General features: G+C 35.1%; 3 protein-coding genes across 3 annotated transcripts; 1 reads left to right on the top strand and 2 right to left on the bottom strand.

Moving 5' to 3' along the window:
• Window positions 1–559: 559 nt before the first annotated feature.
• Window positions 560–1901, bottom strand: LOC134793594 (transcription elongation factor 1 homolog). The gene is made up of 3 exons (XM_063765217.1): window positions 1683–1901; window positions 1471–1587; window positions 560–1371 (listed from the first exon to the last, which is right to left on the bottom strand). Exons 2-3 carry the CDS (start codon window positions 1584–1586, stop codon window positions 1239–1241), a joined length of 249 nt encoding a protein of 82 aa, XP_063621287.1. The 5' UTR covers window position 1587; window positions 1683–1901; the 3' UTR covers window positions 560–1238.
• Window positions 1902–4172: 2271 nt separating this feature from the next.
• Window positions 4173–9224, top strand: LOC134793593 (uncharacterized). The gene is made up of 9 exons (XM_063765216.1): window positions 4173–4319; window positions 4403–4517; window positions 4597–4831; window positions 5171–5387; window positions 6311–6504; window positions 6678–6838; window positions 7306–7410; window positions 7492–7965; window positions 8253–9224. Exons 1-9 carry the CDS (start codon window positions 4268–4270, stop codon window positions 8536–8538), a joined length of 1839 nt encoding a protein of 612 aa, XP_063621286.1. The 5' UTR covers window positions 4173–4267; the 3' UTR covers window positions 8539–9224.
• Window positions 9225–10974: 1750 nt separating this feature from the next.
• LOC134794005 (protein FAM32A) lies at window positions 10975–12017 on the bottom strand. The gene is made up of 2 exons (XM_063765711.1): window positions 11800–12017; window positions 10975–11394 (listed from the first exon to the last, which is right to left on the bottom strand). Exons 1-2 carry the CDS (start codon window positions 12007–12009, stop codon window positions 11272–11274), a joined length of 333 nt encoding a protein of 110 aa, XP_063621781.1. The 5' UTR covers window positions 12010–12017; the 3' UTR covers window positions 10975–11271.
• Between the last annotated feature and the right edge of the window lie 9695 nt (window positions 12018–21712).

Here is a 21712-nt window from a genome sequence, read left to right as displayed (position 1 = left end):
AAAATATAATATTAACGATAAAAAGTTGATTGACTCATCAACTAGAAATGAGTACAATTAAACAAATATGATAAATAATGCACTTTAGGGTCTTGATTAACTGCCTGTGCACATTGGCAGTACAAGGCAAAAAATAAAAGTATTTATAAAATATTACAAATCAATTTTATTATATATACTTATAACAATTTGGTGTTTAAATTGAGTTCTTAAATAGATTTTTGGGTATGTTATATTACGCTTTTATTAACGAAATTGTATTGTTTTTTTATATTTTTTCTAAACAAAACTCTCTTAATATGTTATTGGTTGACGTGATGTGATTTAATGATTACATTCCATGCTCACATTCATTTAAGCAATAATCTCATTTTAATATTGTAGTCAAATGTACTTATTAAAGGAATTCCATTATTAATGTATACTGTGTTGAATTTCAATCATGCTTTTAGAGTGTAACTCAGTAGTGCTTGAGTGTATTACAGTGTAATGAAATGTAAAATTGATTATGGAATTACCAAATGACTGTTGGGAAATAAAGTGATTGATAAACTATATAATGTTATTTCATGTTTTTATTGATAATCATTATCTAATACAATTAGTTGATCTTAAGTTTATAAACTATTCTTTTATCCTCAAAGCTAAAAACCTAGGTTTACGTTGATATCTGATTGTCTTGCTAATTACTAGAACATTGCAAATACAAGGTGCATATAGGTGGTAAACTGGGGCAACTCTGGCTTACTGTATACAAAAATACCTTAACTTGGTAAGTTGGTTTGAATACAATTTATAAATTCATTGCAACAGGAAATTGGTATCAGAAAATGGCAACAACAATAGTTTCAAGTCAGACATTGACTGGGTAGGTGTGACCCAAACCCTAATGTAGCTTACACTTTTAAGAGTTGCAACTGCTGCAAGGCGCTCAAATGGTTAAAAAATAGTCAAGGCTGTAGAATCAGTATTAATGGTCTGGGCTAGGTACAGTACAGTGTAACTTACAAGACAATAATATGGCATACATTTAGCCTGAGATCTCTGTGAGCATTTCTTACAGAAACAAGCCTTTAATAAGTTTATATTATGCTCATTGAACAGTGAGATACATATTTGAAAATAATTAAGATTGTTAAAAACTGGAAATAAATACAAAAGTACACATCTTAAAATACATATTATCTTAAAGATTTTATAGAGACTCCCATAATACACATTTAGGGCATTTTGCAGGGCTAATTTGCGCTTTCACAAGCATCTACCCAGTCATTATAAACATCTATGGGCTCAGACAGTACATTGGTGGTGGTTTGAAAGTCTTCTAAACACACTCGACATTGTATTCGAGCTGTATTACGCGCTCGATCCCTGAAAACAATGAAATTACAATGAATCATTCCATCTGGCAAATATAAACAATGAACACATAAGTAACATTTGGATAATGTAGTTTCAAATTACACATACATTTTTACTTCACAAGATTTTTCGTGATTACAAAATGGGCAGTTGAATTGTTGATCAAGCGGCTCTATGGCTTTCCTCTTTGCCGGCGGCTTCCTTTTTGACTTGCGGCGACCCATACTGCAGAAACAAATATTTTAATTATTTACTGCTAAAGAGCTACGTAATTAAAGTGAACTATACATTAAATAAGGAATATTTTGTGCTGTACTCACTCGGGACTTTGCTAGCTTTTGCTGTTATAGATCGGGAACTGTTGAACAAGATTGTTTTAGATGATTTTACTCAAGTCCCATATTTTGCTCTAAAGGTTGAGGTTTCTCCTGCAATTTCTAAGATTTGTCCTTGGACGGTCTCACAAATTGGCTCTAATCTAAGGAATGTAAAATATCTTATAATTCAAGTAGAACAAGACGAAAAAGAAAAGAAATGCTGTTCAAATGAAGAATTGGAACGTCAATTGTTTGACAGAATAGTGGTGTGGCAGTGGCAGATTCACCGTTTGGATGGACGTTTTAAATGTGGTCTCAGACAGATTTTTATTTTTTATGGAGGGTCATTCCAGGTGATTTCAACAAATCGAGTGTGCCGTATGATTTTTGATTTGAATAAAAAAAATTGAGGATATACTTCATGGTGGCAGAAGTGCTGAACCACCGCCAGTTTTTTTTTTATCTTTTAATTTCCAAGTTTTGCCCATTCGAAGTTAACAGTGGGGTTAAATTCCTGCTTGTACAAAATCAGACCTAACTTTTTTTCTATAAAAGGTAACGAAATAATTATTACTTTTTTTGATTAGGTAAGAAATGTGCATATTATACTGTATGACAAAATTTATCTGAATTAACTACAAAAAAAATGGTGACCCCCCGAAGTGTATACCTAATTGGTCAATTATTGCAATTTTAAATTGGTTCTTGTGCCAACCCTGGTGCATATCAAATATTACTTTTTTCTGAAATATAAAGTACTTGCCGTGTTCATCTTGTAAAATAAATATAATTGTGTTAGATCAATTACTTCTAATAGAAAAATATAAGTGAAAATTGAGAAATTCGAAAAATGCTCATGTTTGACTCTAAAAAAATCCATGTGGAAGATAAAATAAAAATTTGATTTTAGTCAGCAAATATAGCTGATATCTTCGTTAATTAGATTTAGAAAAAAAAGTTTTGTTATTTTGCCTATTTTTTGAAATATGATTTTTTAAACTGCTCATCTCATACATTTTCGCTCTTGTTGTATTTATGCAGATTAAAATACATATGACCTTAAACTTATAAATATGAATGAATTCGATGGAAAAATATAAATAAAATCCAGACGATTGAAATTTACTTTATATATTTATACAAAAAAAAATCATTTGCAAACCTTTGCTACTTCAAAATTTTCTGAAGTTGAATAACGTCGCACTTTTAATTCACCACTTCATTATCTCCTAGATAAATACGATTTCCTATAGAATTTCGATAAGGATTATTGGGCCGTTTACTTATGTTCGTAATTTACCCATGTAACATGCAAATAAAGCTTGTTAACAAGTCAGGAGGCGTCGGTTATTCACTACACGGCTAAATTAAGAAACATTCGCAAGTGATTCACAATCCTTGTCAGGTAACAGTGCATTGTCGAATTTCTACCCTCATTAAATTTACAAATGAAATTATTGCCATGTCAAAAAAATTATTTGAACATAAAAAACGTAAATAATATCCGTATGACCAATTACCGTCCCATTTTTATTAATTTATAACATAAAACATTTTGTATCGATAGTTGTAAAAAGTAGCATGTTAAAAAAATCATATTTCAAAAAATAGGCAAAATAACAAATTTTTTTTTTCTAAATCTAATTAACGAAATTATCAGCTATATTTTCTGACTACAATCAAATTTTTATTTTCTCTTCCACATGGATTTTTTTAGAGTCAAACACGAGCATTTTTCGAATTTCTCAATTTTCACTTATATTTTTCTATTAGAAGTAATTGATCTAACACAATTATATTTATTTTACAAGATGAACACGGCAAGTACATTCTATTTCAGAAAAAAGTAATATTTGATATGCACCAGGGTTGGCACAAGAACCATTTTAAAATTGCAATAATTGACCAATTAGGTGTACACTTCGGGTGGTCACCATTTTTTTTGTAGTTAATTCAGATAAATTTTGTCATACAGTATAATATCCACATTTCTTACCTAATCAAAAAAAGTAATAATTATTTCGTTACCTTTTATAGAAAAAAAGTTAGGTCTGATTTTGTACAAGCAAGAATTTGACCCCACTGCTAACTTCGAATGGGCAAATATTGGAAATTAAAAGATAAAAAAAAAACTGGTGGTGGTTCAGCACTTCTGCCACCATGAAATATATCCTCAATTTTTTTTATGCAAATCAAAAATATGCGGCACACTTTTTAATTCAAATTTGTTGAAATCACATGGAATGACCCTGGACTACAGACCTTGCAACATAATGCATACAATTTTTTGATACATTGCTGACCCAGTAGGTGCAATAAATTAGGTCGTTCAATCAAATGACGCAATGTATCTAAAATCGCATGCGACTTGTTGCAAGGTGAGTGGAGCCCTTAAAATGCGACATGTTCCGACCGCCATTCAAATTCAAAGTAATCAAACAAACCAAACCGTGAATGAAACCGAACCGAACTGCCAGTGCCACTGCCAAAAGCCCAAAAGCAACTAAACGAACGAAACGAGTTTGGGGAATCGGTAACTAATATTTTATGTCTTTTATGTATGGATTCTTAAAAATAAATTGTATAAAATGGGTGCAAATGTGTTTCTGAAAGTGGTTATACCAATATTAATATTAGGAGGTAAGTAATTGCGTGTTGTAATTATTTATATGTTTTGCATTTATAAAGGCGACGCCCTACGTAAGATTTTTAATTTGTTTCAGTTGCTTCGGTATGTTCAGAGTGTACTATTCCGATTGTTTTACGAAATACTTGGTTTTCTTTTGAAAATGGCAAGCAAACTATTACCGACATCAACGCAAGCGATATGACTGGAAGGTATATTTTATTTTACTTTGTCTTCAGTTAGTCGGCACATGTAGTATTTGTTTGATTAACGTATTTTTTTATTTTTTAGGGGAGTCTGCCAAAACATTAAAGCCGATTTTCACGTAAACTACACGATGGTTTTCAAATATACAAATTGTTACTACTGTGTGAAGTTGATTGTGAGGACAATCAATGTTCTGGAGAAGTTAGAGACGCCTTGTGTCGATCTGGCGTTAGATGAAGAACCAACGGTTGAAAGAGTTTGCAGGGGTTTGAGGAATGACCAGCAACTGACAACACTGTTTTCTGAGAACTATATCCCAGTAAGTTTCTTATGAGATTTTTTTTATTTAACTTATATACTTTTAGTTTTGAGCAATCCAGTACTGTATATAAATCAGTATTTTTTATTGTAATAAACTGTGTACAGTCAGCATGAAATAGATAGTGATGGCCAAAGCAGTCAGATATATCGGAACACATGGAACACATCCTTATTATTTCTATGGTAACAAAGGTGTATCTATTTGATGTTGTACAAGCAGTAGGTACTAGCTGTATAGAAAAGTGGATACTTATGTTAGGGCACCAACTGTACAATAATACCCTGACTACTTACTTGCCATTTTGGAATATATTTTTAACTATTACTTTTGTATCAGGTGAATTGCCGTTCATCATTAGAAGGTGTGTGGACATTTGGATACCAGAACCGGTTCAGGTTCACAGGAGAGTGCAGCCACCCAGACGCGCAGATCAGGTCCTGTCAGACAGCTGGCACACAGTTCTTGATCACCAACCAGAAATTCAACATCACTTACCGAAAATGCCCTGGAATGTCTGGCACATTTGATGGAGTTGTGGAGTACAGTTGTTTAGGTAAAGTATTGTACAGTTAAGTTCATATTTATGTAAACATTTCCAGACCTTAATCCATTGCAATAAGGTGAAAAAATGTATACATATTTATGAACTTAACTGTATATTGACCTTACAGGTCAAAGATTGTGTGTTCATGTTACTTTTAAAGCACCAAATTGAGTTTACTATCTGTATAGTTGATAACCTAATATGACTAAAATTTTGATGTTTATGTCGGCGGCCGATCGTAAGATCAGGCAGATCGTAATGTTCCTGTGTAATGTTTTGACGATAGTCACATTAAACCAATATATAGGTAAGATAGGTGCGTTAGGTTGCTTCAGATGCCCGAAGGGCAAACTGCCCAGAAATAGGAGCCTCCGTCGACTCAGGGAACAAGTCAAAGATTTTCACGTTTTACGATATGCCTGATCTTACGATCGGCTGCCGGCATTTACACCACTAATACCTATGCTTTTTGCTCACAGACAAATAAACATAAAATATCTACCCAATTATTTTGTCCATGCGGGATATAATATTTTGAAATCCCTTAGATCTGGTTCAACTGGTTGATGACTTGTCCAATCAGTTGAACAACTAAGTTTCTTATTTCCTGCTTGTTTGTTTCATCAGATATGATGACTTTTCAGTGTTTTGTAATCCTACAACCACCATTTTCTTTTAAGAGGTAATACTGGCCTATTCTAATTAATAAGTGGTGATACTGGAAATACAGCTTGGCAAAAAAGAGTAGAAATTAAAAAGTGGCAACACTGTAGTGTCGTCCCGTTTTCTTATATAAATTGGTTTGAAAGGGACAACACTACAGTGTTCCCACTTTTTAATTTCTACTCTTTTTTGCCAAGCTGTAAATCCGACCGATTCATTTGACTTTTAGGCACTTTTATCATATTCCAATTAGAATTTTATTTTTTTAGGGCATTGGTTTGTTGGTAAAAATCATTTCTTTGCTGTGGCCAACACTAAAGAATCTCGAAAAGATGAGAAATACCGCTGCTTCCTTAAGAACAGAGATGATGACTTGTACCTCGGCGCGTCAATTACTCCCGAATGTAATGCACTGAAGACTGTTGAAAAGTCCCCAGAAAGATACAAAGTCAACCCTGTCAAGGTAAGTTAGGTTAAAGAAGCTACACATTTTGACCCGGTGGAGGTGGTTTGTGGGTGTAAAATGAATAGCTAACTGGTTGAGCAAAGGACCAACTGGCTATTTATTCAGGCAAAAATCGAATGAGGAAACCTGTCTTCAAAACTTACTGATTCTTCTTTTAATTTTATTTACAGTCTGAAGTTGTTGAACCTGGTTGTCGGCTACCTCAAAACTTCTCTGGAGATTGGATCAACACGGCCAACATTGATGCAGATGTGTTTATAAATGAAACACATATAATAGAGACATATTACCCTGATGAGGACAGATTCAGAAGGACTATCTATGTCTGCCGGTAATATTTGTGGCAATCATAGAATTATTTGAAAATCCTGTGGGTCTTTGAAAACAGCATTTTAGTCACTTATTAGGTTCCGTACCCAAAGGGTAGAAACGAGACCCTATTACTAAGACTTCACTGTCTGTCTGTCATGTCACCAGGCTGTATCTCATGAACCGTGATAGCTAGACAGTTGAAATTTTCACAGATGATGTATTTCTGTTACCGCTATAACAACAAATACTAAAAACAGAATAAAATAAATATTTAAGTGGGGCTCCCATACAACAAACGTGATATTTTGCAGTTTTTTTGCGCAATGGTACGGAACCCTTCGTGCGCGAGTCCGACTCGCACTTGGTTTTAAATTAATAAATAACAATTCAGTTGCTTGCTCATTTGAACGAGACCCCACGATTTTTACACCATGAACAACTTACTTTTTTTTAGCTATCAAATAACTCAATTACTGTATTTTACAGGGAACAGCGTGACAGCAGGGTGATGATGGCTCGCCTTACAGTAGATGGCTGTCAAAAAGATTATGTTTGCTTCGATTTTGTGCCACAACATCACAATATAATAAGGTATGTACATAATATTGAGAGGTGTAGAAGTCAAACTATTGATTATTTTCATGATTTATTAACACCTGACTACTTTTTCAGATACCGCAAAGGTCTTGCTATGATCCAGAGTAATTTCCATACAGTGTGTTCATGGGTGCAGTTCCCGAATAAGAAACAATGGCGCTATGACCTTTTCCTTAAAAAGGATCCATCTCCCATCCGCTGCCCTGTTGCTGGAAAGTTCAACTTTACTCAAAGAGGCGATGTCAGATTCGAGACTAGAATCCTTGGCGGTGTTACATTGAGCCCTCGTCCCAACTTGTACTGCAAACTGAACATAAGTGACTTCTCTGTCTGTGATACTGACCAAAAGACTATACAAATCAAAGAAAATTACTGCCTCTCAGTGGATTACCTCGGCCGACCGGTGGATATTTACAGTGATCCTGATTATAAAATGAAATGCATTGGATACTGGAAAGAAAATTTAAAGTCTTATCTTATTACTTATGACGAGTTGGATCCTTTCTCCAAGTACAGATGTTGGGTGTATCAGAGGGCCGATCTCAATAGGTAATTTCTTTCTAGCCTCTTGGTGTGTTTAATTGCTGGGCAAAAACCTTCCCTCTCTTTTTCCTATTTCATGAATGGTCTTTTAATCTTTTGCGAACTATAGGTACCGTTACGTTCCGGGCCTGTCTAGGCCTACTACAATAATTATAACCATCTTATATTTATCTTTAGTAATATTCCTCTTAGTTTCATTTTGCCTTGAAATTTGTGGATATATTCTTGTTTAAATTATTATAAACTGAAAATGTTTCAACAAAGTTTCAACACTTCATAATTATTTCTTTCAGAATATTGATGTCTCAGGCTATAGGGCCGTTTTGCGATCTCAAGCAGGATGTGACGTCATGGAACTACACAGAGGGCGCCGCAGTCGCCGTCGAGATGGAGGAGTACGAGAGAGAGCGCGACCAGTGCCCGATGCACTTTGACGATGGCAGCGACCCGTGGACCACCAAAGAGAATTATATCAAAATATTTAAATTCAGCTACTCGTTTTGGAGGAGTAACGACGCAACATTTCTAGCTTTAAGCTTTAAAACATTTATACTGGCTGTTCTTATTCAGCTGTTATAATATTTAGACCAATATCAAAATTGTGGTTAGTTTTGTGATAGATCACATGACATCAAATAATGTAAGTTATATAATTGGCACTTAGTAAGACAACTTATTGAATTTTATCTCTGAATGAACTATTCTGTAATATGATGTATGAAGTCCGCATTTTGCTATAAACTAGTTTAGAACTATAATAGAGGATACTTAATTTACATTTTACACATTTACTGTAAAATTTTCTTTAAACTTAATGTAAACTGTGCAGCTGTGTTGTGCTTTGAATGTAGATATAAGCTAAAGTGAATCTCATTTATTTTCATTTTATACAATTTTCTCTCACTTTTACCAGCAGAAACTAAAGAGAAAATATATTATACATATATGTTAGGTATGTGCCTTAATTAGGAAGTAACACAATGGTAGTTAATATAGGTACATATGTGGCGTCTCATGTCTAAAGGGTCCTTACGCACATGCGCCACATATACTTAGTCATTTTGTGTTTTGAATACTTTTATTTTAAGACTTAGTTATATTGACTAGATAATCATCCGTCCTAATATGTGATTATGTGCCTTGTTTTTTTTTAACATGTCTGGTAGTTGTTTAAAAATGATAACTATATGCATTACCATTCCATTTTTATCCGTCCAAAATAAATGATAATGAATAATTTATATATGTATACAATTTTTTTTAAAGTAAAACTAGTATTAAGTTTACAGGTTTTCCAACATCTACAAAGAGAACTATGTAATAAGCCTAATTTTATTTTGGTCAAACTTACACAATAAAATATATAAAAGGAAACTGTGTTTTTTTACATTTTACAATTTCTCAAGTCCTTCAGACTATGGAATCCAATCTAAATCTATAACAATGGTTCTTTCAGTGCTAAGGGACCACTCAAAAATATATATTTTGCTGGCACCAATTGTTTGGAAGTTACTAAATATGTTGATTGTCAATTAAAGTCAACAAAGGTTTGTTTTATTTATAATCTCTTTAACCCTTAAATGCATAGTGTAGGATGCAGCCTACACAATATAAACATCAAATTGTATGCATAATTAGACAAATTCTATTTGTTCCTGTATATTATTTCAATAGTTAAACTAATCCATTTTCCGAATTTGTACTTAAATATACGCAATATTTTAATTTATAAAAATTACATTTGTTTTAAGACGAAATGTGGGAAAACTTGGAAAAACCGGAAGTTGATGATTTTTAGTGTGTGATTAGGGCAGATTTTTCGGGGTTGGTAATTATTTTATATTTAAAAGCTTTATCATAGGAATATCAATAGGGGTCATCCATTAATTACGTCACACGAATTTCTAGGTTATTTGGCCCCTCCCCCCCTCCTTGTCACACTTGGTCACATTTGGCAAACCCCTCCCCCATGGTGTGACGTCACATTTCACGTCAATCGGCAAATATTTATTTAATATTTTATCAAAATATTTTTGACAAAAGAAATATTAGTAATTTAATTTTATAATCCAAAAATGATTAAGAAATAAAATTAAACGCATAAAAACGATTATCGTTTCAAAAACTTATTATTTATAACTATATAGCGAATAAAATAATTTAAATAAATTTTCGGTTACTGATGAAGTTAAAGTGACGTCACAAAGTTTGTGACTCCCCCCTCCCCCTTGTCACAACATGTCACATTTTCTTGATCCCTCCCTCCCCCTAAACGTGTGATGTCATTAATGGATGACCCCATATCACAAATAGTGTACCTTTCTGATGCCAGTAAGATTTTTCCTATACCAAGGGGTAATACTAATAATTATATATTCACATAAATATGATTTAGCCTATGCAACTTCTAACACTGATTTCGCAGTGAAAATCGATGTTATATATTTTTACTATTTTTCCTAGAACCACAGCAGAATTATATGATACATATATTAATCTCGGGCAAAAAGAAAAAATCATGCATTTAAGGGTTAACCTCTTGAACGCCACAGACTGCAATTGACGTCAACGCAAAATCGTGACAACGACGCCAAAGACGGCATTTGACATCGATCGTTTTTTGATGAAAATCTACTGAAAAACACCCCACTTTTAGGTTGGCATTATTTATTCACAAAACTAAATTTTACCCCCGTGGCGTCAGTGGCACGGCAAATGAATGCGCTGTTTGGCGTTCAAAAGGTTAAGCTCTGTGTGTACTCCTAGGGACTACTGATCTTTAACCCTTTACCAGGCTAAGGGATATAATATATTTCCCACATACGGCACTTCAAACATGTGTTCTATTTTCGATGAGTAAGATTGACATTTGATTGTCATTTTTGAACTGTCAGCCTGGTAAAGGGTTAAGGTGGACTTTGGTGGTATTCAGTTAGATGGTTTAGTTTAGTTGTATTTGGTTAGCCTCAGGTTAGTAGGTACATACCACAAAAGGTTGATAATAATAAAGTAGTCTTCTTCATATTACATTTATTAATTATCTCATTCACCAAGTAATTATAAAACAAAAAAAACAACGATTCAGTACTAATTTTGTCCAAAGACAAACTCAGGTTCTAATTAATGAGAAACAAGCAGGCTGCATGACTTATGTTTAACTTAACCTAACCAAGAAAGAGATCTTCAGCAATTGGTAAATAAACTGAACCACAAATATGTACAGTTGTTTTCAATCCAGTGTGATTTGTATTTTGAACCTATTAAGATTAGAATAAAATGGGCACAATGATATTGAACATCTCCACAGTATTTTTACTTCGTCCAAGATACTTTAGGTATGTCAAAGTGCTCCGTAAGACTATCCAGATGTTGATTGAACTTTTCTACTCTTTGCTTGTGAGTCATCTCTGCCTTCTGTAGTATTCTCTGCTTTTTCTGAAATGGAAAATCTTTGGGTTGATCAATATTGGGGAAAATTTGAGTTTATATGTATATGAAATTCAGTGGCAAAACCTTTCATGTTTATTTTATTCAACATATAAGACATACAGTAAAACAAAAGCATTAATTAGTTCTTTGCTGTTTATTGCTGCCCTCTCCTGTTTGCACCTGACAATATATTTGTCATTGCTGTGTTATAGAACCACAGATAGGTACTGTTAATATTCTAGATTCACTGTAACATTGTTGTGTCCAACAAATACCACAAAAATGCATGTTTGGTTAATTCAAACAATGGTTTTAAGAGTGACCCAGTGAATAAATGATAAATACTTGATTCACCCAAATAAATGAGTGTAATTCTGTAATGGCTACAAAAAACATTTGACCATGCCATACCATTTTGTCCTGCATCTTCTGGAAGGCGATTTCGGCTTTGGTCCGTTTGTCTGTGTTTGTCTGCTGTTTCATCTGTTCTTTTAACTCTTCTTCGATGATTTTGTCAGTATCTTTGCTAGCCTTCTTCTTCTTTTTCTTTTTTATTCCAGAGTCCGTCTTGATTTTGAGTTTGGATTTGTTGACACAGGCATACTCGTCTTCTTCCCCCATGATTATTATTAAGGATTATTGAAACCGTTTGTTTAAATAAACAGCAAAAATCTCATTGAAATACCACAAATCACAATACAATATTCACAAATTTCACAACGACAACGAAGTGGCTGACGTATTTACTATTTACGCAGCTGTCAATTTTCATGACACTGACATACGTCTTTAGTCTGTGGTTTTCGCTATGGTTGTGTTTAGGAAGTAAGCTACACGTAAAAATTAATCCCATCAAACATGATTCAACGGTAAGGCCCCATTCGCACGACAGCTTAAAAAGCGTTGCGTTAAAACCCGACGTTGGCGCTTTTTTACCGTTTCCAATATTTGTGTTCATATGAACGCTTAAAAATCACTTGTGAGTCGTACTGCCACGTACGCATCTCAGCAAAGCCATACTTTATTTGCTATTACGACGTATTATTTGAATATAGCTTGAATATTTCAGGAATTTGTAAGCAAAAGTTGACATTTTTAAGGTGAAACTAATAATAATCATGACGATTGACACCAAAAATTTACACTTGACAGCCAACTGACAGCAGCGCCGGCACTTTTTTAACGCTTGTGAGAACAGATACACGGAGTTCCGTATGCTCTATTCAATTTGACGCCAACGCTCAACGCCGAAAATCGAACAGTGCTCGATAAAAAAGCGCCGCGCTTAAAAACCGCCTTCGTGTGAATACATACATGGTTATCCATTTGCGTCATTCAAACGCTTTTTTAACGCGCGTTGAAAAAGCTGCCGTGCGAACGGGGCCTAAAGGTGCGTTAAGCAATAGGGAATATTAGGCAAAGCTCTGCGTAGGTGGCACCTTTGTGGCACATACAGTAAACAAACCACATTGACACATCACACGTCACGTCAATCACATGGCCTACCGCGAAACAAGAAAATCGAAATTTTGTTATCTAATCTCTCTATCACTCTTGCATATTCGAGCGATAAAGAGGCAGATAACTAAATTTCGATTTTCGCGTTTACCGGTAGGCCCTTGTTAACAAACCGACTTGATGCATCAATGCCATATTTTATCGTCTGTGAAAACTTGTCAAAAAACAGTTTAAGGCACAGTATGTATAAGTTAGTCTCATAGAAGGAGGAGTGAGGAACAAAACATACGCAGATGCGACACTGTGATTGGTCGAATTCATTTGTTGCCCACCATAATCCATACTAAAAAAATGGTGGGGAACAAATAAAATGTGAGACTGTGACAAGGACAAACAATAAAAGCGCTTTCGCGGCTACTCCTACTGAAAGATACATAAGACTATCCCGTTCGCTCATTTCCCCCACCCATCATGCCTTATCCAGTTAAAATACTAGATTCATGGTTAGTCTACGAATTTACTGAGTCGGTAGTGCTGCACTCTGGCGGCAGAACATTGCAGTAATATCCCCTATTCAAAAACAAAAAACCGGCCAAGAGCATGTCGGGCCATGCTCAGTGTAGAGTTCCTTAGTTACCCGTCCGTCACAATATACCTTGAACGGGCTCTATTAATAAGTATCATGATAAGCAAAATTCAAAGCGCTTTGTAGGTATGTATTTTTACTATGAAGGGCGCGAAAAGCGCGATAACTAAAAAACGGCTAAACTGATCATGTTAGCTATAGTTTTCATTGAATATCTATATTAAGCTCTATTTTCACGATATTTTTTGGTTCCATGGTTAAAAAGTAAGATAAAGTAAGATATTTTTTTTCTTTTAGAGCAATTATACTGCGTCAAGCAAATCTTGTCAGTAGAAAAAGGCGGCAAATTTGAAAAATCGCGGGCTAGCAACACTGTGTTCGAATAATTCCAAAATCGCGTGTCGTCTGTGTTTTATCTGTGGCCAACTTGTTTGTTGACATTCTGAATCGTTTTTATTTCAAGAGATATTTCTGCTGTGACCTGTGATATTTTCTGATATTTAATAAGATTGTGCATTACCTTAAGCAAAGCTAAGCCTGCAATGTATAATCATACTCGTTCATAGTAAACATTACTAAAATTTTAGGTTATGACAAGTACTGGAAGAACATGGGAAGAACTTGGGAACTTTTAAGATTATGTGCAGTTTTTTTTGTTTTAGGGTTAAAAGGCATAAATAAAATTAAAACGTATGCCTAAATCTATCCAATAAGACCACACATTGTGTCCTGGAAACCGTCCATAGGCCCACATATCTTACTATTTTCAGCGACTGATTCGACTACATAATTTACAAAGGTAAACTTTTAAAACAGTATTAAGAACTTTGATTATATCGCCGTTCTTTCGCAACATTACCTAATCCTTACATATGTTTGTTGCAGGATTAAATCTCGCTCAATATGAGGCGTTCGTAGTAGGTAGTTTCTCTTCAGAAGTTCAGTCAGACAATACTTACCTACGGCGGTTTATATACGTGTACAGCGCAACCAAGACGAAAAATAAATTTATTATTTAAAAATGTAACAAAAATATTGAGAGCTTAAATATTGATGGAATAGATTATTCTTGTATAAGTTGTCCTTATGTTAGTCATCAAGAAAGTATATTATTTAGGCTAATTTGTTTCATGCTCTCAGCTACTGCACATATATACCTATGAGAAATCCTAGTTTATACTTGCTGAAACAGGTACAGTCAGCAGCAAAAGTTACTAAGCGGGCCAGGTGTTCAAAATGATCTTCACGCGACTTTATTATTAAGAGAATAAGAGTGTGTCAAGGTAATTTTGAATACCTGGCCCGCTTAGTAACTTTTGCTGCTGACTGTACCTATGTATCTTTTTAAAAGAAGTTTTAAGTCGCTTTACATACCTGTTTGTTCAATAAAAGAAAATAATGTAGTCAGCATTCATATGGAGCACTAGACGCAGTGTAGGTATCATTTTAGAAAAGTATTTTCACATTTCCAAAATGACAAGTCTTGAATAGCCCAATGTACAAGTTAATAAAATTTCCTAACAGTATTTTTTATTTTTATTATACAATATTATAATTATGTTATATTTCTCAAACATATTTCCTAAACTTTAGCCGGGCAAACACAACTAGCCAGTTAGTCAGATCCAAGAAAATTATACTCATAGCTTTAGCATAAGAAAAAGAGTATGATTTTAAATTAGACAAATTATTGTTAAACTAAACTAAAAATATTTAGTTTACCCAAGAAATGTTTATTGTAAGTTAATTAAAGTTATATAGGGAAGATAAAAGGAGTTAACTCCTTATGTTTGGAAACTTAAATTACACATTTTGTAACAAATCTGTTTTATGCTTAAGATGCAATAGATGACTACAGAGTATTATGATGCTTGGTTGAAGTGACCAGGTAACCTTGGTAACTTCATATTTTTTCAATGAATGCCCTGAATTAAAGTGTAGGTAGGTTAAAGTGACCCTTATCTTCTCTTACATTTAAATTAAATAAGCACCCAAATATCATTTGTTTTATTTTTATTATGTAAGTATATTGTACAATATACATATACCAATCAAAATATTACACAGGTAGGTATGTGATATTGATCCAGAAAAGTACACTAATTTACATTAACAAGTAGCATATTATATTGTAAGTATCAAATATTCCACAATTTCCATTTTGCTATGATTAAAATTGAATTCCAACAGAGAAATCTAATAAAATATTAAAATTCAGTAGGACATGTACCTGCGGAAGCAATGATTTTATTCATACATTCTAGTTTAATGGCATCTCTTCTTCTTTGTCGTTCCCTCATGACTGAGGATCGTGACCAATAACTATGTCCCTCCATTTATCGCGAACAAGGGCTATTTGGGCTGCCCTCTGCATGGAACCACATGCTTGCGCGCTTGCCTTCAACTTGCCCCAGTATGATGTCACGTTCGAGGCTGTGGTGTGGCGACCGCAGTATGTGCCCAAAGAATCTAAGAGCCCTCTCCTGGCAGATTGTTGAGAGTCGTTTGGTGATTTTGAGTTCTCTCAGAATGGTTTAATGGCATAGTCCGTTTCTAATTGTAATTTGATATCTTCAAATTTGTTAATCATTTTGACTAACATGGCTTTTAAATTGTCCGTCCATATTAAATAACAATTTCTAAAATTTTCAATAAGCCGCAAGTGACAATTTGAATTGACGTACGTAGGGCGCGCTCAGCGGAAAAAAAATCATATTCGTTTTGGTTCGACGTACATTGCTGCTTTTCTTAGCGCAATACTGCTCTTTGAGTGTTGCCCTACTTTAGTTTGCTTTACATTGCTACTGACAAGATTTGCTTGACGCACTATATTTCCAAACAGATTCATTTTATCAAAAAATGTTTGTTATTCTTTATGTGGTCATTTAAATCGAATAGGGGTCATATTCGATTTAAATGACCTACCACAACTACACCTTACTGTAGGTTTGAAGATAAAATAATTGGCCAAGCACGAAGTCAAGACTACGGTGTTCAGAGCACCGTTCCCTTTCTCTATACGCCTTACTAACTCTATGTGCTCTATTGTGAAAAAAAAAACACAACGAGAGTGAAGAACGGAATTCTTAATTTGAATTTTTTCAGATAAACTGCATAAATAAATATGATTCTTACTGAGCACATTGAGATAGTCAATTGGTTGGAAAGCCCGTTCGAAATTTAAACTTATTTGCAATATAATAAGGTTGTATTTTGTAGATCTCTCTCATACTTATAGTAGGCTATTCAGAAAAAAATTAATATCCCACAAAAATAAGCAAGCAGAATTAAACTTTGTATCAAAGTCATTAGTCATAAATTTCAATGCCAAAGTTTTAACTAAGGATCTTTCTCGCTAAAACTACTTCCTAATATGAAATGACCAGTGCATCAGTTAGCTAGCCCTAAGCCACCAAAGATCAGGCTGCAGTTGAAAAACTAATAAAGATAAAGTTAAGCTGATAATTTTCCCGCCGTCTCCATGCTTCTTTAAGTTGGGTATTGACTGGTCAGCTGCCTGTTAGCTATAGTTTTCGCGAAAATCACCAGGACAGAGGTGAAAATTTTTGTATGAAAACTTGCAACTTTAAATGCATTTTTTATCGAAACTATTGCACTCTAAAATGAAGTCAAGATCAGTCCATCGACTCAATTTTTTGCAAGCTTTCTAATGGTACCCCACACGATTCTTCCAAATAAAAAAAAAATCAGGCTACCCCTCTCAACCCCCTAAATTTCCCCCTAAAATCAGAAATAAGCAGTTTTGACTTATTCACAGTGTTAGTGATGGTACTTGCCATAACTATTCCAAATTTTAGGTACCTACATCAAACGGTCTTTAAGAAAAACGCATTTAACCGATTTGCAAGACCGAAGTGATCCCATAAGAGCACCGTGAACAAAGTTTTGTACGGTGCTCTAAAAATCATCCCCGCTTTAGCCTCGGAAAGACAGACAGACGGATATGGCGCAACAGTATATATCCCGCTGCCAATAGAAAAGTTTTATTCTACTTTTTCCTAATCAAAACACGATACCTACCGCAATTACCGAATATGCCCTTAAACGGACTCCCACTATTTTTGTTACACCCTAGTTGTATTATGATCCTGCAATTCCTGCAGGATGTAATGAATGACAAAAAGACCAAAAAGTAGGTGTGGGGAACTGCCTAAAGACAGCATCCTAAAGGGTTGTTATAGGCAACTAAAATATCTAGTAGGTAACTTAGAAAGCTCCTGAGCTAAGTGGGCATTAACTCACGAGGGTGGCAGGTTGAATAGCAGCAAATATCATAAATAAATAAGTGATTGTTCGCGACAAAAGAGCGGGAATGAATGGCGTTTCTTGGCGTTATCGCGTCGGCGCACGCGCTCTGCCCCGCGACGCGTACGGCTTTTAGATTAGTTCGATTTGGCGGCACGTGGCGCCGCGTGCAGCTACTACCGCCAAATAAGATTAACGGATTTGCACTACAGATTGCACACGAATGAGCAGGAAGTGTAAAGTGAAACGGCGGTAATGAGATCGCTTTGTGGGATGACGAGAGAACTAGCGAAATCGATACCTAACCTAGCGTCGGCGACATTTAGGTACCTACATAAGTACCTACACACAGTGTACAGTAGCCGGGAGTAACCTTAAGGATTTCAACAGTGTACTCCTGATCATATTTTGAGACTAAAACGTCGTTTAAAATTTTCTTGATTTGGCCTAGGTCTCCGACAGAATGTAATTTTCACGAAAATATTTTTTTTAGTTCCGTAGTTGCATACGCCTTTTTGATATCGATATAGTTGTTACTAAGGGTTGTCTCTTGACGATCAAGAACTGTAACAGCACCAGTCATGGGACATTTAAGAGGAAATTTGGAGTATTTGTGATATTTCCCTGATACATGTAAATGGTCTACCGCTTAGCGTGTTAAAAGATGAATGTCCTATCCGTCTTTCATGTTTCAGGCGTGTCGTATCAAAGATACTGCAATGAGTTTCCACATACTTAACAAATTAAAACTATGTTTTTTTTTCTCCATTCATGGACACCAAAGCTCCAGTAATGGAACCCCGGTAATGGACGTGGATCCAGTAATGGGCCCCCTATAATGGACAATTGCTCTATCAGTATAAAATATTGAAATAGGGAATAAGTTATGGCAAAAACGTAAATTGTTGGTATAAGCTTTTATTGCTGAACGTATTTTTCTTTCCACAGCCAATTATTATTGTATTAGACCCATCGAGACAATTCTAATAAACCCAAACACAATTAGTTAGCGTTTATCGCAGAGTTCCTATGGCCACTTCCTGTCTGCTGAAGTGTTATCTTAATATTGCATTATCATCCGATTTGTATGCTTAATTACGTATACAAAATTTCAACTTAATCGGAAATCGGAAAGTGGCTCAAATTCAGCTACTAAGATTTGACCCACACTAACTAACAGGGCAAGTTAAATAAAAGTTTGGAAAAACGATATTAATTTATCCGAAGTCCGAGCATACCTCCTGGTTGACATATTTCGTAAATACATTTTACTTCTGTATTGTTTAAACATGAAATTATGGCATGGCAAGCATCATTATGTAAATTGTCCCATCATAGGAGGTATGCAGTTTTACAGCTCCTATAATGGGATTGGGCCAAATACCACTATTTTTTTTACATCTGTGGAGTCGAAAACGAAGCGCCGGAAGCTCCGACCCGTCCCCGGCCCGGTCTAGCGTGAGTCATCCTTTACTCGTATAGTTAGCACTGCCTTCGTCTAATAGGCTGCTCTGCAGTGATATTCGGATATATAAGTATTTATTTACCTACTTTACATATTACCTACGTTTTGATTGTGAAAGATGTTTAACGTCTGCTGGGTTTGGCCAAATATTAGAAGGGTGCTCGCTCTTAACAGTTGTTATATGATATGCTGTGTCCTTCTTTGCTTATGCTGTGTCCTTCTTTGCTTTCAGAAGACAAACATCTACCTAAGTGTGAAAGCTGAGTTAAAAACCTTCGCGCGGCATGGAGACTTCCAAAAGTCAAGTTAGGCGTACCACACACGAGCTGAGATTATCAGACATTCAGTCTCTGTAACTCGAGGGCAAAATGCAGAACCGTCACTTTACCATCGACACATGGGTTCTGCGGAAGTTCTGTGAACCTTACCACTACGAACAGAATGTAGAATAATGAATCAAGTGTTAAAGGAAAACAGCACAAATAGCACAATCAAATCAATGCCCGACGAAAACTATTGTAAGTACGTGTTTTGTTAATATCATGCAACGTATGTTCATGAAGTTGTATATATAACTGTACTTAGCTTCAAGCTATAAATAAGCATCAAATGTACACATGAAACGCAATAAAATATTTGACTTTGACTTATATTTTGCTTATTAATTCTACATCAGTGCGTATGTTAAGCCTAAAATAAATAATTTGCAGAATTTTTTGGACTACCCATGCACCATGCTTGTAACCATGAGCGAGTTTTCTTTAAACAGTAGTAGGTAGTAGTAATTCAGATTAGCAATCGTATGGGTCCCTCGTCTAACCATAATAAAGTATACAGCCGGGGTGGCGGCGCGTGCTGGTGTGATGATAAGCTTACCCTATTTTATCGAGTTTCTACCAGATAACATCTATGGCAGTGGCCTTGTGCAGCCCTTCAGGGCAAGGTTGGAGCTTCTTATGTCTCGGTCAATTTATAGGTCTCTATTCGAACTGATTTTGGCGATAAGGGAAGAAAGATAAAAATCTAGACCTACCTGCAGGAAATAATGACATATCACTATTGGTTTACGTCAGAGTGGTTAAAAATTAGGTACCTATTCATTTCATTACCCAGTGTCCCTAGTTTATTATATTTATGACACTCATTATAAGAAAATGCAAACAAATCACGTTTTCAGGTCGAAATATAACTAACATTACCTACCTATTTAATGAAAGTACATATCACCGTAATTATAAGAATGTAAATAGGTACACAGGTAAGACGAGTAGCAGACTAGCAATATTTAGCTAATTTGGCTTTTGTTCCACCACTTTATCTTTTCACGCTTACGTGAATACGCCAGGAACATTCAATGGATTTGTTACGCAGCTATACAAAATAAGATTTTACAATTTTGCCTTTTGAAACATAGGCGGGCTCTACATACGGAGGTTTCTACATGTCAACCATTGTTTCAAAAGCATAAAGGGAAATGGATCGCTTCAGCTAATCTAAATTTCCTTTCCGGTATTGTATGTTTCATGTGCTGTTAACATTTTTTCACGGTGCCCTTATCTTGTGGTTGCTATTGTTGTTATTGTTATGCAATTTCCTTTTTTATGTAACATCAGAGTTTTATATCTGGGCCACTTTCACCTATATTAAATATACAAATACCGAATTAGTGTTGTAGCTGTCTATCTGTCTTCCTTAATCTTTTGCTACGCTAAGGATATGGTTGGCATTCATAGTAACTAATCGTACTGAGGTAGTTTAACACATCTTCCGGAAAACCGAGGTTTGTTTAAATTGTTTACATTTTATGCTGATATGATCGTAACGTTTTTCGATTTCATAATGGTTCTATAGTCAAATTAGAGAGATCAACTCGTAAAGTTTCACCGTGTGCATTTGTAACCGAGTGTATATTTGTACTCTTGTATATGTATGTTATGTCTAATATTGCACCAATGTAACACTTAGCTACCTAAGTAAAAACAAACACTCCGCATATAATAACCGTCTGTCAAAAAGGCAATCAACGCACTCAACTAGTCGTCGCATAATCGTGCGAAAGTCGCGCGTTTGTGTCGCATTAGTTTAATCTGAATAAATCGCGTCGAACAATGCCGGCTCCTAATAGACATTAATACGGCATTAGCCGTAAGGGCGCGGGCGACGCCTTGTTTGCCAAACTGCCCTAATCCGCTATTTGTAGTGTGGGAGCACCATGCAGCGAGCGGGTTGACACAGGACTGTATTATTTTATCGGTCCACGTCCACAGTCCTACGTCAATACTAATAAACTAGTATCATGTACCAGAGTAATATAAATATAAGTATATGCAGAAAATAACACCTAGTAGAGAATGCAGCTTACAAATAAGTATCTATAGGTACCCATTCAATATCAAGGGTCACTTTACATGAAAATGTCCATACAAAGAAACTTCCATAGAAATTTCCAAGAAATTAAAACGGGTTGGTTTTAATAAAATTGAGCTTAAATGTAGTTGTACCTAACTTACTACACTTCTTATGTCCTAAAAAAATACCTAAGCCTAACC

Source organism: Cydia splendana, chromosome 9 (assembly GCF_910591565.1).
Source record: "Cydia splendana chromosome 9, ilCydSple1.2, whole genome shotgun sequence".
In the NCBI taxonomy this organism is placed as follows: domain Eukaryota; kingdom Metazoa; phylum Arthropoda; class Insecta; order Lepidoptera; family Tortricidae; genus Cydia; species Cydia splendana.
Note: the sequence above shows the minus strand (reverse complement) of the source record. Positions and strands in the feature narration are given on the sequence as shown.

What these genes read in the sequence shown, in the direction of transcription:
- LOC134793594 (XM_063765217.1), bottom strand. Translation starts at nt 1,586, where the DNA reads ATGGGTCGCCGCAAGTCAAAAAGGAAGCCGCCGGCAAAGAGGAAAGCC. An exon ending in AAATCTTGTGAAGTAAAAAT is followed by an intron (nt 1,372 to 1,470) that starts GTATGTGTAATT and finishes CATTGTTTTCAG; the next exon opens with GGATCGAGCGCGTAATACAG.
- LOC134793593 (XM_063765216.1), top strand. Translation starts at nt 4,268, where the DNA reads ATGGGTGCAAATGTGTTTCTGAAAGTGGTTATACCAATATTAATATTA. An exon ending in ACCAATATTAATATTAGGAG is followed by an intron (nt 4,320 to 4,402) that starts GTAAGTAATTGC and finishes AATTTGTTTCAG; the next exon opens with TTGCTTCGGTATGTTCAGAG. An exon ending in CAACATCACAATATAATAAG is followed by an intron (nt 7,411 to 7,491) that starts GTATGTACATAA and finishes CTACTTTTTCAG; the next exon opens with ATACCGCAAAGGTCTTGCTA.
- LOC134794005 (XM_063765711.1), bottom strand. Translation starts at nt 12,009, where the DNA reads ATGGGGGAAGAAGACGAGTATGCCTGTGTCAACAAATCCAAACTCAAA. An exon ending in AGAAGATGCAGGACAAAATG is followed by an intron (nt 11,395 to 11,799) that starts GTATGGCATGGT and finishes TTTCCATTTCAG; the next exon opens with AAAAAGCAGAGAATACTACA.